This window comes from Lycium barbarum, chromosome 12, assembly GCF_019175385.1.
Source record: "Lycium barbarum isolate Lr01 chromosome 12, ASM1917538v2, whole genome shotgun sequence".
NCBI classification, from domain to species: Eukaryota; Viridiplantae; Streptophyta; class Magnoliopsida; order Solanales; family Solanaceae; genus Lycium; species Lycium barbarum.
Window position 1 is genome coordinate 43,479,950 of NC_083348.1, and position 21,915 is coordinate 43,501,864.

The 21,915-nt window shown below is 38.2% G+C and overlaps 1 protein-coding gene and 1 long non-coding RNA gene across 3 annotated transcripts; one reads left to right on the plus strand and one right to left on the minus strand.

Moving 5' to 3' along the window:
- The first annotated feature begins 11,224 nt into the window (after positions 1-11,224).
- Positions 11,225-18,868, plus strand: LOC132621860 (WD repeat-containing protein 55-like). 2 transcript variants are annotated; one of them, XM_060336325.1, is made up of 15 exons: positions 11,225-11,433; positions 11,975-12,007; positions 12,137-12,201; positions 12,554-12,641; positions 12,754-12,826; positions 13,742-13,848; positions 14,673-14,715; positions 14,807-14,875; positions 15,076-15,152; positions 15,236-15,284; positions 15,415-15,461; positions 15,558-15,631; positions 15,845-15,900; positions 16,010-16,130; positions 18,344-18,868. In XM_060336325.1, exons 1-15 carry the CDS (start codon positions 11,330-11,332, stop codon positions 18,415-18,417), a joined length of 1,080 nt encoding a protein of 359 aa, XP_060192308.1. In that variant the 5' UTR covers positions 11,225-11,329; the 3' UTR covers positions 18,418-18,868. The 2 variants fall into 2 exon arrangements, with proteins under 2 accessions (XP_060192308.1, XP_060192309.1); XM_060336326.1 differs by having other exon boundaries at positions 11,226-11,433; positions 14,819-14,875.
- A 650-nt stretch (positions 18,869-19,518) lies between these two features.
- On the minus strand, positions 19,519-21,383 carry LOC132623237 (uncharacterized). Its single transcript, XR_009576170.1, has 3 exons — positions 21,055-21,383; positions 20,608-20,671; positions 19,519-20,510 (listed from the first exon to the last, which is right to left on the minus strand). It is a non-coding gene; the product is annotated as an uncharacterized LOC132623237 (long non-coding RNA).
- Between the last annotated feature and the right edge of the window lie 532 nt (positions 21,384-21,915).

Consider the following 21,915-nt stretch of genomic DNA (forward strand, 5'->3'; position numbering starts at 1 on the left):
TTCTTGCCTCGTTATACGCGCTATGACTCTGTGATATTATTATTGATCGTACTTTATGTTACTGCTTGAACTGTTTTCCATGCCTTACATACTCGGTACATTATTCGTACTGACGTCCCTTCTTGTGGACGCTGCGTTTCATGCCGCGCAGGTCAGCAGGTATACGGACCAGATTCCTAGTGCCCTATCAGCAGCATTCGACAGCGCTCCAGTTGTTCCGGAGCCTTATTTCACCGGTACTATTTTGTGTATGTATTTTCGGGCGCGACAGTACTCGGCCCTTTCTCTGTATAAATGTACTATGTCTAGAGGCTCGTAGACAGATATACACAGTCAGCTATGTACAGTTTAATGTATTTTATTCCGAATGGTCTGCGTTCTGGTGTAACGCGATATTAGAAAGTTTACTGCAAATGTTAATGTTTAGAAAAAAAAATATGGCACTGCTTATACAGGATAGCTAAGGGGTGCTCGGTACAAGTATCGGGTACTCGTCACGGCCCCTGGTCGGGTCGTGACAGAAGTGGTATCAGAGCAGTTCGGTCCTAGGGTTTGTCTACGAGCCGTGTCCAGTAGAGTCTTGTCTATGGGTGTGTAGCGCGCCACACTTATAGACGGGAGGCTACAGGGCATTTAGGAAATGTGACCTTCTTTGTATTCTGAAATCGTGCGATAGAGCTATGTTACCAGGCTTCCTTGCTCCTTTTCTAAAACCGATGTTATGGTTTCAGTAATGCCGCCGAAGAGAAAGGCTACGACGGCCGAGAAAGCCAAGGGGGTGGCGGCCCGCAGAGTTGAACAGGAGCTAGACGAAGAAGAATCTCACAATGAAGCTCCCCCTCAGACTGTTCCTGCACCCCCTGCACCGGCAGAGCAGGGAAGAGCTCCAGCTCCAGCCCCCGCACCTCCAGTTCCACCGCCAGCAGCTCCGGGCCAGCAGATGGCAGAGGCCATCCAGTTATTGACCCAGCTAGTCGCCGCACAAGCTCAGCGGCAAGATGTGGACACAGGCGGCAGGGCGGTAAGCGCAAGGGCCCGAGACTTTATTACCCTGAAGCCGCCAGAGTTCTATGGATCGAAGCCAGAGGAGGACCCGCAGGGTTTTATAGACGAGATGCTGAGGACTCTGAGGATCATACATGCTTCAGATACGGAGTCCGTAGAGTTGGCTTCATACAGGTTGCGGGATGTGGCAGTTTTGTGGTACGGTAACTGGATATCATCGAGGGGAGCAAATGCACCCCCTCCGGTTTGGCAGGAGTTCACTGAGGCTTTCCTACGACATTTCCTACCGCCAGAGGTTCGACGGGCTCGAGCCGATATGTTCTTGAACCTGAGACAGGGAAATATGAGCGTTCGAGAATACAGTCTTCGTTTCAACTCGCTAGCCAGGTATGCCCCCGCCCTGATAGCTGATAGGGGAGACCATGTGCACCGGTTTGTAAGTGGGCTAGGGCCACATTTGGTTAAGGAGTGTTTGACGGCCTCACTCCAGGACGGGATGACTATTACCCGCATCCAGGCCCACGCCCAAAATCTGGAAGAGCAGTATCAGCCACGGAGAGAGGAGAGCTATCCAGAAAGGGGTTCCAGAAAAAGAGGCAGATTTTCCAGGGCTAGAAGCGAGTATAGAGGGGGGCAAGCACAAGAGCAATCCAGGTATTCAGGCCAATCAGCGGCCAGTGCCCCACCTCGATTTGTGGATAGGGGATTTGATCGCCCTACTTATTCAGGACCAGGTCAGGGTGCCAGAGCTTCGGATTCCCAGTACAGAATTGATTCCGGCAGGACGGGGATTCCCCCACCACGATGTGCTCGGTGTGGCAAGCCACACTCTGGGCAGTGCTACTTAGACACCGGTGGTTGTTTTTCCTGTGGTCGGACTGACCATTTTGTACGTGATTGCCCGCTAAAGGATGGAGGAGGCCAAACTCAGCCAGCCGGATCAGCGATCGGTTCGACGTCGACCGTGCGCCCTCGTGGACAGACTTCTCAGGCTCCAGCAGGCCGCGGCCGAGGTAGGGGAGGAGCACCTAGTTCAGCCGGTCCTCCGCACCGCCTATATGCACTGACAGGACGACAGGACCCTGAGCCTTCCGCAGACGCGGCCACAGGTAATTTTTCAGTATTTTCTGTGATAGACGTGTGTTAATTAACTCAAATTTTATTTTTCCCTATACTGTCCTCTGTATTACTGAACACACTGAGAATTTGGACGAAAAGTGGTCATACGCATAGGTAAAAAGGCGAATACGGGAAATTGCGAAGGTCGGAACCGTAAATGAAGGAAAAGACGTGTGACGCGGACGTTTCGAAAACTGCCGAGACCTCAACTTGTTCCATATTATGTGACATAAGTAGTACGGGGAAGCGGAAGTAAAAATATTGACGCCGAGATATCGGAATGCATTAAAGTTCCAAGGTTAAGCGTGCTCAGGTGGGAGTAATTCCATGATGGGTGACCCCCTGGGAAATATGCTGAAAATTTCATAAATGAGGAAACAAGAGACGAGTGTAAAATTAGGCAGCCCAGAGTAAGTTGGGGTGTGGAAAGTGGTTAGAAACCCCATACGAGCCATATAGGCTGAGACGGATGAAGCTAACAGAAAAAGAAAAGCCACGACAACAGAAAGCCTTGGGAATGAAGGAGAAAAGTACAGGTGTCGCAGGGTGGGACCAATATTGAGTCCACACTGTCTAAGGCAAGGAATTCCTAATATGGCGACATACAGTAACATGTTTAGTGAGGGGATAGACGCAGCAGACGCCACAAGAAAGAAGCACAACTGTAAAGATCGCAAGTGGGCAACCTAAGCCTCTAAGGTGGACATGCTAAGCGACATAAGGTGTCTACAAAGGAGACCTCCCCGAAGTACTATACTGTGTTATGAGGCCAGTTTAACATTCGAGGACGAATGTTCTAAAGGGGGGGAGGATGTTATATCCCGCATTTTATGCAATTGGATAATTCAAGACAATCGCGGGAAGACGACAAGCAAGGCCCCATTTTATGATTTCTTGGCACATGAGTTGGTTATGAAAAATTTAGAAGTGAAGACAATGAGAATGGTTAAGAGCATAAAGGGGAATTCGCGATATGACTCGTGGAAATACGAAGGAAGACGTAGGGTAAATTGGAAGTCGGAAAAATTGTTTTCAAGAATTTCAAGAATTAGCCAAAAGACAAAGTGGGCTTGACATTTTTTTTAAGGGAAAATCATAAGCCCAAACGTCCATATTGATGGGCTAGGCCCAAAAATTGAATATATTGTGAAATAAATAAGATGAATAAGTCATCTTTATCACCTTACTCTCTAGAACTTTCAAGAAAAGAAGAACAATAGAAAGGAAGGGCAAAAACCCCAAGGCATTCGGCCATAAGGAAAATTCCAAGAAAAAAAATTGTAAAATTCCTCCAAAAATTGTATTCAACTAATTAGAGGGTACACAACAAAGTGGAGTTGTTGTTGGAGCAAGGAAAGTTCAAAATCATACAAGTTGCCAAGAGTAGACAAGTGAAGAAGTTGAGGAAGAAAGGTGAGTTCAATCTTGTTTATGGGTTCTATATGGTTTATATGTGTTGTAGTATGCTTAAATAGATGAAATCCATGAAGTAGAGGAATATAATATATAGCCGTGTGCATGTATATAGTTGTAGGGGTTATGTCTCAATTATTTTGCCTAGTAGTTGGTTGTTGTTGTTGTGAATACTATATTGAGATGTGGAAAATGAAAGTTGAATGAATTTGGAAAAATTGTGGTATACATGCATGTTGGCCGTGTGTTGTAAGTGTGTGTATGACCGTGCATGTGTGTGTAAGGTGTGGCCGTGAGCTTGTGGTAGGGTATGGAAGGGAATGAGTCAATTTTATGTAGCGTATTGGTTGTGGTTATGTTGCGGATTCTGTGTTGTTAATGAATGCATAATGACTCTAGTGAAGTTGTTGTAATTAGGGACTTGTTTAGGAGTTATGTGAATGGAACGGGATGTCTCTTTGTATGTATGAATGACAATAACGTTAGTATGGTGTTATCGGAATGTATATTATGAGGTTGATATTGTATTCATTGAAGTTGTAAAGTTTTGAGGGAGGTAGCAAATCGATATTATGTGCCTTGATTGGAATATGTGAAGCGCTAGTGTAATTGTCGAATTATGTTAACCGTTTGGCCGGGTTTGAATTCCCGGGTTGTGTTTGATGAGAATTTGACGAAATTGAATGTTGAGGATGGTATATTTACAGAGGAAATGCTGCCGAAATTTCGGTAGCAAAGTGCTTCCTTAAGATTCTAACTCAAAATGTACTAATGAAAGTTTTGGTAAAAATGACCAATTCGCAGATTTCGACGAGATTGTGATGTGAATTTGGAGTAGCTAAAGGAGCGGAAAGAGGTATGTAAGGCTTCGCCCTTCTTTCTATGGCATGTCTTAGATATAATGAGTCGGGCACGAGCCTCGGGGACAACCCGGTTCCCCGGAATCCGTACCTAAAGTTTTCAACTTTTCGTTCAATTGAATTGAAGTAGAAAGTGTGCAAAATGATGAAAAGACCTCCTAGACCCCTATAACTTGCCTAAGTGGGACCCGATTACCCTAAGACTCATACAAGTAACTCTATGACACGTAATATGGGTAAATTGTATACGCTACCTCGTCCGGCCCGAGGTGGGCCCGATACTCTCGGATTTTCCTATAGTCTTGGTTAACGTACTTGAAGTGAATCTAAAGGGGGCCTTTGATCCCGATTCCGTCACCAAGTAATAAGTGCTATGACTACCCCAACGGGAGTGCCCCTATGATGATAATGATAATGACAATGTCGGGCAAGAGAATGTAGCTATGATAAATACGACCGGAACGACCCTATGACTAAGCCAAGTACCTTATGTAAGCATTAAATTGATAAACTAATTTTCTAAATCGTATTTATACCTTCTAGTTATAATCTTATTTTCTAAGATTCCAAAACCTATGACTGTCACCTAAAATGCCTGCGATTTCATTTTTGGTTACTGTAACACTATTCTCCGTTAATAATCTCACTTTAAAATACTTGTTCCTTCTAGGTGAGACAAAGCTATCACTAGCATTTCGTACTGTAATCGGAGGTTACCGACCTTACGTCACTCCGATGGATACATGCTTTTCCTTGGCTCTCTTGTGTGCTTATAGGATATATGTATATAAAGCGAGTAAACGTGTATGGATATGTATGTATATTAGATAAAGAAATTGTATATGAAACATGTATATGCATAAAAGAGGAGTAAGCGTATATGTATGTGTATATGGGGAAAAAGGGAAGGGCCACTGCTATATCACCACCTGATTCAGCTGGATTCCATCCTGGACGCGGGATGCCCGGACGCGGGATATGGGATGAGCCGTACGCGGCGTCTGTATATATATATATATATAATGTGTGATACATGTGTGAGGCAATATGTTGGGTTATCGTTGGGGAGGGGATTGGGGGAGCCGATTGTATTCGGCGTCTGTAAATGTAAGCAAAAGATACCGTTACTGAAACGTACTGTTTTATTTCTGTACACGAGAATAAGTAAGATGAAAATGTTGAGTCCTATGCCTATGAAAAGAAACGTTTCAAGGATGGAAAGGCAAGTCTACATGACAGCCGGCCCGAAAAGGGGCCTCCCTACTTACAGGTTACGTTCTTGCCTCGTTATACGCGCTATGACTCTGTGATATTATTATTGATCGTACTTTATGTTACTGCTTGAACTGTTTTCCATGCCTTACATACTCGGTACATTATTCGTACTGACGTCCCTTCTTGTGGACGCTGCGTTTCATGCCGCGCAGGTCAGCAGGTATACGGACCAGATTCCTAGTGCCCTATCAGCAGCATTCGACAGCGCTCCAGTTGTTCCGGAGCCTTATTTCACCGGTACTATTTTGTGTATGTATTTTCGGGCGCGACAGTACTCGGCCCTTTCTCTGTATAAATGTACTATGTCTAGAGGCTCGTAGACAGATATACACAGTCAGCTATGTACAGTTTAATGTATTTTATTCCGAATGGTCCGCGTTCTGGTGTAACGCGATATTAGAAAGTTTACTGCAAATGTTAATGTTTAGAAAAAAAAATATGGCACTGCTTATACAGGATAGCTAAGGGGTGCTCGGTACAAGTATCGGGTACTCGTCACGGCCCCTGGTCGGGTCGTGACATTTTTTTAACAAGATAAAAGGAGTAAGAAAAAAATTGATTGCTTCTTAGCTTTAAAGATCTAGGATCCCCTCTTCTTGTTTTCTATCTTAATCTTTAGAAAACAAATAAATGGAAGAAATTTCTTGAAGAGCAAACACTAAACATTTTTTTTTCTTTTTTTTTTCGTCACTGTTCACTGCTACAGTATTTTTTAATTTTTTTTTTTTGCTCTTTTTTTTTTCAAGAAATCCCCAAGATTATCAAGAACAGAATCTTGATAGAACCGCTCTGATACCACTTGATAACAACGAGGTTAGGGAGATCCCAAATTTATAATTAAAATATAAGAAGTGCGGAAGCAAATATAGAAAAGAATCTAAAAACTAGAAAATAAAAAGATATGGGAAATTCGAAGGAACAATCCACGAATTTTCAAGAACGTAAGTTCTAAAGTCTTGACAAGATCCAAGTAACAACATATAGATTTATAGGAAGAAATCTAACGCCTTTACTTGAGATAACAAATCAAAAACAGTAGATTCGGATCCCGACCGCTTTATGAGTAACTTAGGACAACAATTAGTATTTAGAACTAATCGCCTTCGAAAGAATACCAAAAAGAAATCAAAGATATCAAAGAAGAAATTATCTTACTACCTTGAACTAAGAACTAGTTAGGTTGAAAGATAAATCGTAAAGTAATGCCACAAAGGTTCAAAAGAACTCTCAATATAATATATTCTTCAAAATCTGATTTACAATGAATGACAATCACCCCTTTATATAGTTGTAAAGAAGGAGCTAGTCAAAATAGAAATAAATGGGAATTATCTTCCCTAGAAGCATAGATGACTTTCCACACTTGGACCAAGGCAGTCAACATAGATTAAAACAACCTAGAAGACTACCCACTAGGGGTGTACATGGACCGGGTTGGTTCGGATTTTTTAAACACCAAACCAAACCAATTGCGTCGGGTTTTAAAATTTATACACCAAACCAAACCAACAAAATTCGGGTTTTTCAACCTCGGGTTGTTCGGGTTGTTCGGTTTTCTCGGATTTTTTTGGGTTTTTTTTCGGAATAGTCTTGATACAAAACATATAACTTTTTACTTTAAATATTTCTTTAGTCCTAGTAAGATACAATTATATAATTAAGGTGTTTCTTAAGAAAATAACACAAAATGTGAGAAGAGTGATGACATTGTATTAAAATATTTAACAAAAGCTAATATAATCGGTTAAAATAAATATTGCTAATTAACAAGCTATAAAAGAAAATGACTATAATCTAAAAATACTAAGTTATACTAAAATAAGTATTAATTATATGACAAAGGAAAAAACTTAAGTTATGTATTTTTACTCTCTAAATCAATTATGCAAAACTAAAGAATAGATATCCAACATTATTGTCATTTCTAGTGATAAATTGAATTTCTTTTGTTAGAATTAGTGTTGAGTTGGTTTTGGTTTGGACTTTATTTGAGTTACTAACATTCATAGGATATAAAACTTATTGACATTCAAAATTCTAAGTTCAAGCTTGAATAATATGATAATAGATAAAAAAATTACGAAAAAATTTAAGAAATATTTATAAATTACTTTACAAATAAATATTTTTATGTATAAAATATTTTAAAAATTGAATACATGTAATGTCGGGTTAGTTTGGTTCAGTTTGATTTTTTTTAGTTAAAACCAATCCAAACCAATTATGATCGGGTTTTTTTTTTCAACACCAAACCAAGTCAAATCAAACCATTAGTCGGGTTTTTTTCTCGGTTTGACTCGGTTTATCAGTTTGGTGCGGTTTGTCGGTTTACTTTGTACACCCCTACTACCCACACTTGGACCAATGCAAGTCAACATAGATAAAAACAACAATTAAATATTTATTCTAGAAACTAATATTTGGGCTAATTTTGGGCTGCTGGAAACTTCTTCTTTTGGGGCTGATTTGCGCCTCATTCCATCTCACTTTGGACTTTAATTTGGGCCTCCAAATAAGTGTAAGACTTGAGGAAAACATCTGAGTTGGGCTGGAGCTCTTCTTCCATCACAAGACACTTTTGAATTGTTGATTGCAGCCCATTAAGCTTGTCTTGCAATTTTCTCGTTTGAGATCTTGTCATGGGTCTTCTTGGAATTTCTAAATCTTCATCCACGTCCTTCAATAATTCTGAGCTACCATGGATGCTATCACAGAGGAAGACGCACGATAACAGAACCTGGCCCGGGACGCAGTGAAGAACATACTGAGGCTTGCACGAGCAGAGTAGTGCGAAATCATATGCACATAAATCAAGACTCGATAGACAACTGTACTTATCGACATCTGAAGGCTCAGAAACAAGTTTTAGGTCAATCCGACTTAGTATAAGAAAGTTATGGGCGTTTTAAGTACAGAACTTTCTACGAACGTTTCAGAAGCCATTTTTGGAAAATTAAAGGAACAATCATGTTAGGTACCTTTCGAATATCGTTATGGATCAAACCAAATAGAGCTTTGGAACCATATGTACGTATCAAAGTATATCAAAGACTCAATGGAATAATCAAACGTGCTATCATTTGAAAATCAAGATATTAGTCATATAAATTTATCTCTCGAATGCCATTCGGAAACATATCAAACAGAACTTCGGACATCATAGATACGCATCAAAACCATATGAAACAGCTTATGGAAGTCAAGAATATTAGCCATCCTAGTGGCTCTAAGAATAGGAATTTCTTTGAAATCATACATATACATTGTCTGTTCGTTTCACAAAGATCATGCCAAAAGAAAGAAAGGGTAAGCCTTACATACCTGTCCCACGTCCAATTAGCTACGCTTATTCGTCCAAACTTGCTAGTCTACATTCAAGAGAATTGACATAATCATTAGACTCATTATCATATACTTGTCTTAGTCCTTCAAATGAGTTCATTTATAATCTGCCGAAATTTCGGCAGCATTTCCCCTGTAAATCCACCATCCCCGAGAATGCAACTCGGCCAATTTATCAACAACAAACCCGAGAATGCAACTCGGCCAATTTATCAACAATAATCCGAGAATTCCACTCGGCCACATTATCAACAATAATCCGAAATCTTCCAAACTTAATAAGGACAACAACAACACACTCATTTCTTCCAAATTCATGAACTACACCAACAATCTACACATTAACAACTTCACCAATCAATTCAAAATACATTCTAACGTTAGTAACTTCTTTTACATAATTCGACAACATTTTTCTTATATTCAATTCAATCACAACAACCAACTTACAATCTTCCAAACTCAATAAAATCAACACATTTCTTACCTCCAAGTTCATGCATTATATCTACGACCACATGTTAACAACATTATCTTCACAACACAAGAAACCATGCTAGTGTCATATTACTTTCTTCAACAATCCCACAATGATTACGACTTCATTTCAAACCACCCAACCTTCATTTTTATTATGGAATCCTCTACAACAACAATTAAACTACTAAATAAAAATCAATTCATCTCATCTTAGGAACATACCCTTATTCGGCCATGACCTGCATATATATATATATATATATATATATATATATATATATATATATATATATATATATATATATATATTTCATGAATTTCATTCATTTCCACATACTACAACATTCACAAATCATCTCTAACACATGTGAAAGAAGATTGAATACATACCTTTCTCCACTTATCTCTTCATTCGACTAGGGGTATATATTGCACAAATGAATGATTTGATTGCTCCAACCACTCCTCCATGTTGTTAGGGACGTTCCACTTGGTTGAAATGCTAGAAGAAAATAATTTTTCTTGATCAATTTTCCATGGCTCAATTTTGGAAGCCATGGCCGAATGACTTCTATCTCTTTTTGTTTTTCTTCTTCTACAAGCTTCTTAATTCAAAGATGAATATGTCTTGCTTGACCACTTATGTGTATATATATAATTAGGCCCTTCAAGTAAAAATATGGACACATGGTCATGGGTGGGACCCATATACCACACGGCCATGGTGGTTCATTCTTGAACCTTCTTGAATTTTTTTCTTGTGAAATGTCCTTCTTGCCCCTAGCCTTCCTTAATATTACCATGAACCACTTGTGAATTTCCCTTTTTACCCTTAGCCTTCCTCAACATTTCCATACTAATAAACAACTTATACATTAAAATAATTTTGGAAAATAGTCTTGCCCTTATCTTCTCGCAATTATCTTGAATTATCCGAACGTACAAAATACGGGCTATAACAGGGTGGGACGAGGAGGAGTGGGGACTGGTAAAAAAAATCAAAATTTTTTTGGGGGTGGAGGGCTAAAAAAACAAATAAAGAAAATTAATACTTTTTTTTTTTTTTTGGGGAGGGGGGGGGGGGGGGGAGGGAGGAGGGTTGCTGGTGAAAAAGCAAATAAAATAACAAAACTTTAAAAAAAAAAATTGGGCCGGGGGGGGGGGGGGGGCGAGGGGTGGGGTGGGTGAGGGGTGGAAGGAAGAAGAGTGGGGAATAATAAAAAAAAAAATCAAAACTTGTTTTAAAAAAAAAAATTTGGGGGTGGGGAGAGGGAGAGGGTGATTGCGCGGGGCGAGGGTTGGGAGGAGGAGGGGGGTGAAATAACAAATAAAGATTTTTTTTTTTTTTTTAAAAATAATTTTTTTTTTAAAAAAAATATGCCGGGGTGGTGGGGTGGGGGTGGAGGAGGAGGAGAGGGTGCTGGTGAAAAAGCAAATAAAAAATATCAAAACTTTTCTTTTAATTTTTTTTTTGGTGGGGGCGGCGAGGGTGGGGCTGCGGAGGGGTGGGAGGAGGAGAAGGTGAGGGGGGGTTGGTGGGTTTTTTGGATTAAGTTGGGATATTTTTATATTTTATAAAAGATTAAAAAATTTGAAAAAAATATATTTTAGACCCAATTTTCTTAATCCTAAATTTAATTAGATTTTGATTTGATATGGTCCCATAAGTCACCTGTACTAATTTCAGCTAAAAGGTCACTTTTAGTTAAATCTTCTCACTCACGTGCCAAGTCATACACACCATAAATTTTTCCTAGTACTAGGGTTTAAGACTCGGAGACGTGATTTTGACGAGGGAAATTTCCACAGTGGCGTAAAAACCTTTGTTTGTAAGTATGGCTGCAGTGGAGATAGACCTTGGAAAGCTTCCATTTGACATTGATTTTCATCCGTCTGATCATCTTGTTGCTGCTGGTCTCATCAACGGTGACCTCCTCTTGTAACTTCACTTCACCTTTCTTTTTCTTTTGAATAACTTGACATAAAATTGTCCAATTATAATGAATCATCTGAAAATTGAATTCTTTGGGATGTGCCTACATGTTGACTGAATATTGGGAAATATATGATTCATATAGACCCAAATAGGTTAGATTGAGTTGTATAGCCTTTGATAAGCTTCTAAAATTAACTTATTTTGAAAAAGAAGCAGTTTGTGTTTGGCTAATCAATTTGATAAATACTTTTGAGCACCAATTAGTGCTTGGTCAAGCTTTGAAAAAGTGATTCTAAGTGTATTTTCTCAAAAATATTTTCCAAAAAAGTTACTTTTTTAACTTCTAAAAACAACTTTTGCAACTCGCGAAAAACACTTATTTTCTCCTATAAGTTTGGCCAAACACCTCATTTTTTAAAAAATGCACTTATTGCCTCCCAAAAGCTTGGCTGAACAGGCTAGTAGTTTATTGATTGATTGGCTTTGGTGTGTCGGGCTGTTTCAAACAAAAGAAAGTTTAATGAAATTTATCTGTCTCTTGCAGGTATCGTTATAATGCTGATTCTCCGGCCCAAAAGTACTGATAAATTTCCTTTTTTAGCTTCTTTGAGTTCATCGTTGGATGGTTTTGGTTAAATGGGTTATTCAGAATTGTTCAAATGTTTTTTATTCCTTTTTTTTTTTTTTTTGGTTTGTTCAATAATAGGTTGTTGGAAGTTAAAGCTCATACTGAATCATGTAGAGCTGTTCGGTTTATCAACGAGGGCCGGGGTAATATATTCAAACATAGCCTGCTGTTCTCTTTTAGTTGCTTGTAATTCAAATATATGTTTCTTTTTCTTGTTTGTTACAGTATGTACTCGCCAATGACTTGTGCTAATTGACACCCTCTATAAGTTGGACATGAACCAACACTAAAATGAACTAGAGAACTCTCATTTTCCAACTCTACTCTGACATAGTAAACAGAAGACCAAGGTTTTTTATTAGGGGAAAAATGTCATCTTGGGCTAGATTTTTCTTTGGTTCTATTATTTCCGTTAAATTCTGGTTCATTTTGCTTCAATGCAGTGATTAATTGCTACTTTGATTTGTCTTCTTCTTAAATCGAATACACGTACAGCAATTGTGACGGGATCTCCAGATTGTTCTATTCTTGCGACGGATGTTGAAACCGGCTCAGAAATTATTCGCCTGGAGAATTCCCATGGGTGAGTGCTATAAATTAAGTGTTAGTGATGACATGTAGCAGGTTCGATTTAGGTATTTATTAAAAAATATTGCTCTGTAGATGTTCTCACACAAGTGTCACTTTGGTTTCAGGGCTGCTGTTAATCGAATTGTTAACATGACGGAGTCAACTATTGCTTCTGGAGACGATGAAGGATGCATTAAGGTGACACGTTGGTGTATTGATTATTTTTTTACCTGACCAAAGTTAATTAGAGAATCTGAAGATATAAATCCTTTTGGTTGTATCTTCAAATTTTGATTCTTGAAGTTACTAGTAAAGTAATCAACATTCTATCATTCAAATTGTACCTTGCTTGATAATCTTTTTGTTGTCATTACATTATATTAGATTGTTTCATTTACTGTTGATAGAAAGTAGCAACAGCTTTGAGGTGTACACCGTACACAAGGTTGACCAGACACCCCGGTTATTTAAGAAAAACGAAAGAAGCAAAATTTGGCATGCCGTGTGGATTTTCTGGATTGTTCTGTCAGAAACCTTGCGAACCTGGTCCATGGGACCATAAATTTTCTTGTTCTGTGAAAAGGAATTTTGAGGAAGTAAAATAATATTAGCGCCTTAATTCTCAGTATAGTGCACGTGTAAATATTGTTCCTTCACGTTCTTCATAGAAAAATTGCTCTTTCATGTTCATGAGCACTGTTGATGATTCTTGCTTTTTTCATTTTTCTTTGATTCTGTGGCTGGATTATGAAGATGAACAAAAACACAAATTTTTATGCTGTAATACTACTTATTACAATTTAGAGCTTCATTTGGCTTTCTGAATGCCTGATCAAGATTGCAATCGGTAAAATTTTTGTTTTAGCGGACTTCGACTAACAGAAACTTGAATCATTTGATGTTAAAATTCTGCTAAACCATTGATGATGTTGATGCTATTTTTCCATGAAACTGATCATAATAGTTGCATCTCCATCACGCCATGTGTGCCTCATTGTGCTCCGTTCCTCGGGTCCCCTTCTCTTGCTTAAGATAATTCTGTTGCATGGTGTTTGAAGCACCATAGAGTTCAATTAAGTTTTAGTTAGTCTTTCCGAACTACTTGTATTGCAGGTATGGGATACCAGACAATGCTCATGCTCCCATACTTTTAATGCACATGAAGAATACATATCAGACATTACCTTTGCAGCTGATTCCATGAAACTATTGGCAACAAGGTACATAATTCACTCTCTGTCTCTCAAAAGAATGCATGTGCTCGATGATTGTAAGATGTATATTTAAGTGAGATCTCCTGTTAAGAGGGTGAGAACGAGGCACTCAAAGCTTTCATCCCGCCCCACCATCTAGTTGACTTCTAATCATCCTTACTAGGAATGGCTATATGCGACTCTTTTTCTGGTTTTACCTTTGAATTTGAGTATGTAGATTTGCTGAGTTAGTCACATTTGTAATTAATAGAAAGTAATACATTGGGACTAGATCTAACTCTCTATGTGCGGGGAGGAATGGATTTGCAAATCTTCTGTTGGTTCAGAAGATACCACGACAATTGACCTTTCTAAAGGATGAAACAAAAATCAGGAGTCTTGCTGCTATTTTGCCAACTCTTTTTTGGTTTTGTTTTACATTAATCTGATTTTTAGACAGTTTCTTGGACTGGTTTTTGTTGCTCTATCATCCGGGACATCTTGTTTACTATGTTATTTTCAAAAGGTGAAAGGGGTTCCTGATGTACCTTTTACTGGATGCATTTGAAACACAGTCATAGTTTATTAAGATTTATTTGAATTGGTTATCCCCAGTTTATGAGTAATGCTAGAGTTAAGAGCTCAAGTGCTCCATTATTTATTTTACCAGTGTGCTGCATTTTTCCAAACTCTAGGGTTTGCATAATAAACCACCAAAAAGTCTCTTTATTTTGTTACTTTTGGGTTCATGTGCTGCTAAATCTGGCTCAGCTTAAGCAGCTCAGTGTCATGGAGTTTAAATTAAGAACTCTGTGTAATTATCTGAATTGCAAATCTACCTTTCTCTGTAGTGGCGACGGGTCACTTTCTGTTTGCAATTTAAGGAGCAGTAAGGTAATGTAATTGTTTTGGTCGCTCTTAAAATAAAAAAACTATCATTTTGACAATAGTTTCCTCACTTTAAAAGTTGGATACATCTTCTAAGTCTCAATTTCAGATCCAAACTCGCTCTGAATTTTCTGAAGAGGAGCTGCTCTCTGTGGTAATTATGAAGGTAATAAATCTTCTACATGAAATATGATGCCTTTTTTCCTTTACACCTTCTCTTGTTGAGCTTTGAAGAAGTGTCTCTAGAGGGTTGTTTTCATCTTACATTGTTTCTTCTTTAGATTTTCTGGTCAATTTTTATCCACAAAATACTGTCTCTAGACATGCTTTAATCTCTTTTGGTGCTGTTTCCATTTTTGTCATCAGAATGGTAGAAAAGTAATATGTGGTACTCAATCTGGAACTCTGTTACTGTATTCATGGGGATTTTTCAAGGATTGCAGGTATATCTCCTATTCCCAGTTTAGCTTCTTGAACTTCTTGTCAGGAGTTGATTCCAATATATTCCATTTCTTGTCATTTTCAGTGATCGCTTTGTTGATCTATCACCGAACTCTATAGATGCATTACTGAAAGTAAGTGTTTGTTATAATTTTTTGTTGATAAGGGTGTCTACTGTAATTTTCTTTTCCCAATAATTAAAGCTTGAAATTAGTTCGATAATCATACATTGAAAATTCAAACGTTCTTTTTCTTCTGGATAAGCTTGATGAAGATAGAGTAATAACTGGGTCTGAGAATGGGCTTATCAGGTGAGAGAACTCTCTGTGCTGTGGTATAAAACTAGATTTTTCATTTGACAAATGAAACTCAATTTTCCTTGAGCCAATGCTTCTTTTTTGGTGTAGTCTGGTTGGCATATTACCAAACAAGATTATTCAGCCAATTGCCGAGCATTCAGAATACCCTATTGAACGTCTTGGTACGACTTTAAGCTGAAATTTTGGAATTTTTGCAGTCTATTTTTGATGGCTGAATCTGTATATATTCCCATGTACTGGGGTGTTTCATTGCCAGCAGCTATATACTACTATGCTCCACGTTTCTGTTTGTTAGCTTTGCTTAGATATGCATCCTTCATGAATTCATACTTATATTGACATTTTCCTATTCATTGTGCCTTCTCATGTTGCAGCCTTTTCTCATGACAGAAAGTATCTTGGAAGTGCATCGCATGACAATTTATTGAAGGTCCGTAAATGTCTCTGTTACCCCCTACAGTAGTTCCTTTGAAATTTTAAAGAAGATTGTGAATGTTGGGAAGTTGGACTACTAATAGCTTCTTTTTCATATTACCTAGTTTTGGGATCTGAATGAGCTGCTGCAAGATTCTGAGGATGGTGCGAAGAATGATCCAACTGCTGAAGATAGTGATACTGATGGGATGGATGTTGATGATAATATTCCAAAATCTTCCAAAGGTATACAATCTTTCATATTTCTGAGTGGAGAAATTATTCTTTCATGTGTGGTAAAGGATATCATTACCATATTTGAATGTGGCAGATACAAGGTATTTTTGATGAGGAAAAAAAGGGATCAAAGGTCCGGAGATTCCCAACTTATTAATGAGTTTACTTCCCAAAGATTTTGTATAATTCCCTTGTCAAAGTTCTTATATGGGCCCTATTCTTGTAAAACTAGTTGAGTCTCATCTGTGCTACACAATCGAGCTTGGCTCATTTGGTTTCATCATGCCATTTTCTTTCTATTTCAAATAGAAGAGTACAACAACAACAACAACCACCCAGTGAAATCCCACAACGTGGGGTCTGGGGAGGGTAGAGTGTACGCAGACCTTACTCCTACCAAGGTAGGACAACTGTTTCCGAAAGTCCCTCGGCTCAATAAAAAGAATAAAAAGAGGTCAGATAAGGCTAAGAAATTCAAAGTGATATGGAAATGAAAATAACGAAAGCGACACAGATAAAATAGGATAATTAAAGTACAGGAAATAACAGATAATAGCATAAATCAAAGCACAAGAAATTATAATGCGATAATGCGACTACTAATAAGGAAGGATAACGAGGTTATCTACTAGCCTTCTACCCTAATATGGGTCCTCCAAATTCTCCTATATACGGTCATGTCCTCGGTAAGCTGTAACTGCGCCATGTCCTGTCTAATCACCTCTCCCCAATACTTCTTCGGCCTACCCCTACCTCTTCTGAAACCATCCATGGCCAATCTCTCACACCTCCGCACTGGGGCATCTGTGTCTCTCCTCTTCACATGCTCAAACCATCTCAGTCTCGCTTCCCGCATCTTGTCTTCCACCGAGGCCACTCCCACCTTGTCCCGAATAGCCTCATTCCTAATCCTGTCACTCCTGGTGTGCCCACACATCCATCTCAACATTCTCATCTCTGCAACTTTCATCTTTTGAACGTGAGAGATCTGGCCCACACTCCGCCCCATACCAACATAGTCGGGTCTAACCACCATTTTGTAGAACTTGCCCTTAAGTTGTGGTGGCACCTTCTTGTCACATAGCACTCCGGAAGCGAGCCTCCATTTCATCCACCCTGCCCCAATACGATGTGTGACATCATCGTCAATCTCCCTGCTGCCTTGCATAATAGACCCAAGATACTTGAAACTACTTTTCTTCTGGATGGCCTGGGTACCAAGCCTCACTTCCACGCCAGCCTCCTGAGGTGCTTCACTGAACTTGCACTCCAAGTACTCTGTCTTGGTCCTACTCAATTTAAACCCTTTAGACTCCAGAGTATGTCTCAAATAGAAGAGTATATCTTAAAAAGTCTTCATATTGTGAATTTTCTTTCAATTCTTAGATTAGTTACCAGCTTCCTTGTGTTTGACTTGTGGTGGTTGGGGGAACCATTACGGATATTATTATCGTTTCATTAGTGTATTTAAATAAGCCCTCCATCTCTCATTGTTCATACTTATTATCGATAGATATTAAAGGATTTAGAATGTGAAGCGGCTAAGTTGCGCAGATTCTTCACTTTCGTTGCCGCACCCGTGTCAGATTCTCCAAAAATGCACTACTTTTGGAGTATCCGACACGCATCCGACGATATTTTTGAAGAGTCCGTGCAACATATTGGGAAGGCATGAGTGCACTTTATCTAGAGTCTTTACTAATTGGTTAGTGGATAGTCCGTGACTCTCGTGATGAATTATTAGTTCGTTGACTAATGTCATTTTCAGTACTATTTTATTTCCATTGCTGTTCTAGCGCTGACGTATAGAGGATGTGAAACTTATAGATGCGTCACTAACATTGGAGAAATATGTTTTACGGCTTCATTTTGTTTTCTTTGAGTTTGAGAACATGGAATTGCTTCTCAATGGTTTTTGCCTGGTAACCACTTTGTAATTAATTCAGTTAACTGGTGCAAGGAGCGAGAAAACTGCCATTCGTGCAATGGCCTGTAATAAATCTTATATCATCATGTTTCTAAGGCGGCCCAAGCTTAATAGTAGACTTATGGACTATAGGATGGTAGGGTCTTGTCAGGTACTTGATGAATCACCACTACACAATCAAAATTAATCTCAACCGTCCCCCACTCCGCCTCTTTTGCGTCTTTTGCCATGCTATTTATGTCTCTACCTTATGTAGTCAATCCCTTTTAACTTTTTATTTTTGCTCTTTCTGCAGGGACTAAGAAGAAAAATTTAAATAAAGCACAAGATCCTGGGACTTCGATGAACAATTTCTTTGCAGAATTATGATTTGATGTTTCATTGGTCTTGGAAGGGAAGAGTCATGGCTATTCAAACGAAAAATAGTTCATCAGTCCTTTCGTTCTGAGTGCTTCCTGGGTTGCTGTCACATGAACTAACGACTAAGGAAAGAAAACTGGTATACGTTAAAAAATGATCCCCCATCCCCCCCCCCCCCCCCCCCCCCCCCCCCCCCCCCCCCCCCCACACACACACACCGTGACACAGGGTTTAGGAAGCTGATTAATTTGATGCTTTTCGAGGAGTGTATTATACAAGTATTTGGAGGCTCCATGGGTTAGCTTTCATTTATTTCTTCGAGGGATATTGGCGAATCAAATTTCGATTCTGGTGATAAGCTCGTGTAATATTGGTGCATCGATTATTGGAAGATTATCCATATTTCATAGTCATGTAATGGAATCTTAATTTTCGTGTAAAATGATTTCCTATTGACCAATTCCTGTGTAAAAATGGTTTCTATCTATTAACCTCTGCATTTGTCTGTTGGCATCAGAGGATGAGAGATGCTACTTAGGTACCCAGGTTCAAAGAATTTTCTGCCATGACCCAATAGAGTGATATATGGTACCAGCAGAAACAGCTTAAAGTGCAATAAAAATAAATGAAGACATTCATCTTAAACAGAGACAATATATTCTAACTCCTAATGAATGAGACTAGATAGGCTCAGGGCAGCATATTTACCTTTGCTTGAGTTTTCTTCATTTTTCAGTGATTTTATATTTGTAGCTTTATAATGATCTCTGTCGTTAGTTACAGTGGTTTGATCACCTTTGATTCTGAGTAACTGTTTTACTCTCTCCGGTTCAAAAAGTATGTCCACTTAGCCTTTATTTTTTGGTTAAAAAAGTCTCACTTATCAAATTAAGAAAGAATTAATTTAACTTTGTCAGTTTGCTCCTATTAAGTGTTAAGTGATTAAGTTTTAATATCTATTTAATTAGGGATATTTTAGTTAAATTATCTATTTTTTTAAAAAAATTAGTTTTTTTTTTAAAAGAGATATGTAAATGATTAAGTGGACAATCCTTTTTGTACTGATGGAGTACTTCCAAACATTCAGACTAACTTGTGGTTTCAGGCATTCCAACAATTAGATAAGAGTAGGATAGGCTGCAACTTTAGTCCTCATGACATGTGAAATTGCTCAAAGATCAAGGAATTGTTTCATTTTTGGTCAGTTCTCAACGTACTTGGAGATTCTACCCATATGTCCATGCTTTTTTTGGAAGTGGTAGACACGAGTCTATTTTTAATTGGAGAAAGGATTGCTAGCTGTTTCTTCTTTTCTAAGTATTACAGTAATGGATTTCTCAATTATAAAAGAAGGAAAATGATCTCGAGCAATTTCATCCATTGTTAGGCGCTTGCCCGTTGGTGATGCAATTTGGATAGTGTTCTATGTCCAACAATTCAAGCTTTTAGATGAGGTCGTCCCGCAATTCAAGAGATTTGCGTAGAATTAATATGGCTTGAATCGTTCGGGGTTGTTTGGTAGCTGGTTAGAGTTATGTAGGTGTTAGTAACATAGATTAGATATGAGATAATTTATGTATTATTTTATGCGAAAACTAGTTAAATTGTCTGCACTTCGCATGGTTATGAAAAATACTTAGCAACAATCTTTTATAAATTTAGTTAACATAAAAGATGTGTGTGTATAATACTTAATTCTATATATCGACGAATCAAAAACATAAATGCTTTTATTAAAAGTAGAGCTTTGAGAAATTTATTTTCATCGTTACACTTTCTTTATAAAAGAAAAGAGGAATTTTATTTGTACTTTTAAATCTCTACATATATTTAATATACATTGATACATGTATACAGTTAGTTGGCTTCATCTAGTAACCCTCCTGTTTTACTACATTTTTCTTATATTTGAAAAAAATAATAATCATGAAACGAAAACTAAAGAAACTAACTAAAAATATAATAATAACATAAGTTGAATTATATTTTCTACCAACTCAACATCTCTGAGATACTTTTTTTCATACGAAATAACTATCCACAGTTAGAGCGCTAGCATCAATTCCCTCAGCAACCTCCTCAACATCTTTCCAGCCAATAAGCTAATTAAGAAGAAGCAAAATTTTTGTGAGCTTCTTTTTCTTTTTCTCTACGAGAGAAGGGATTGTAAACCAAATAAAATAAGCCTTCAACACTTACATTTTGTAAGTGAAATAATGACCAAGTGAAAAAACTCAATGGATTCTGGGTCGCTCTAGTGATCCTGTTGGGGAAAGAAACAAAAGGAACACTTATATCATCAAAACCCTATTGCTCACCAACAAAAAAACAAATCAAAAGTAGAAAAGAAAATTACTCCACAACAAAGTGAACTACAAATCACAAACACTGAAGGAAGAAAAAACTAAGTGAATCACACAATGACGGTGGGTACCTACCTCGCTTTCATCCACATAGCTAATTTGATTCGAAGTTACAAGGATTAAAGACAAAAATTTCAGTTTTTCAAATGAATATCACATTCAATATATATTAAAATCACAAAAAAATGGAGTCGGGAATTAAAGAAGAGTAATTAAAATGAATTAAGAAAGGAGAAGGCACGATTTGTTGGATTATATCAAGATATGTACAAGATTTATGTACCTGTTAATGCAGCGGAGTAGAAATCTCAACCCAGAAAATTGCTCCAAAGTCCACTTTGAATTTCTTGGAAACAAAGCAGAAATTACCACAAACTAAATGTCTTTTTGTGTTAATGTGGTGGAAGAAAAGAAAACTTCTTTTTCTTTCTCTCTTTCTCTGTCCTCTGTGTTTTTTTCCAAAAAGACCAAAATTTTCTCTATTTGAGGCACAATCAAATAGCAGTTGTTAGAATAAAAACTACCCTGCCCTTCCACTACACTTACATGTAGTAACTTCCTTTGAGAAGTTATTTTATCTGATCTTCTTTAAAATCGGGTTGGGTCTACCCACATGGAGACCCATGACCCAGACCCAAAAGGAAAAATCAACATCTCCTACTTCGCTCATGGTGGGCTAGACCCAAACCATTATCCTGCTAATAACACATACAATTCATACAGACAAATAGTTTGTGCGACCTGCGAGCATCATGAGCTATACAAGAGCTCTACATAGGAATTCAATCACATAGGGAAAGAATTCACTATAAATACAAGGATCATTTTACTCGCAATACCCCAGACATCATTAGCCACTCCAATAGCTAGTTACCCGATCCCTCATCCTTGAAAGAGGTGAACTCGAGTTCATGTTTAACTTTATATCCACTATTACACTTGACACCCTTATGGTAAGTGTAATGGCCGACCTATGAATACAAGTTTAATTGTCTTCCCTTTCTACTCGAATCTATTTGTTCCAAATCAACTTCTTTCCTAGACATGCACTGCATTGCTGAATCACTCATGGCTATTAGTAACATGCTAAATAGCAACACTGATTGAAACTTCAAGAAACAGTCAAAGGTCAAAGATTATTCCA

Coding starts and splice junctions, on each gene's coding strand:
- LOC132621860 (XM_060336325.1), top strand. CDS start 11,330: ATGGCTGCAGTGGAGATAGACCTTGGAAAGCTTCCATTTGACATTGAT. Junction 12,202..12,553: donor GTTTATCAACGAGGGCCGGG/GTAATATATTCA, acceptor ATACACGTACAG/CAATTGTGACGGGATCTCCA. Junction 15,901..16,009: donor CGCATGACAATTTATTGAAG/GTCCGTAAATGT, acceptor CATATTACCTAG/TTTTGGGATCTGAATGAGCT.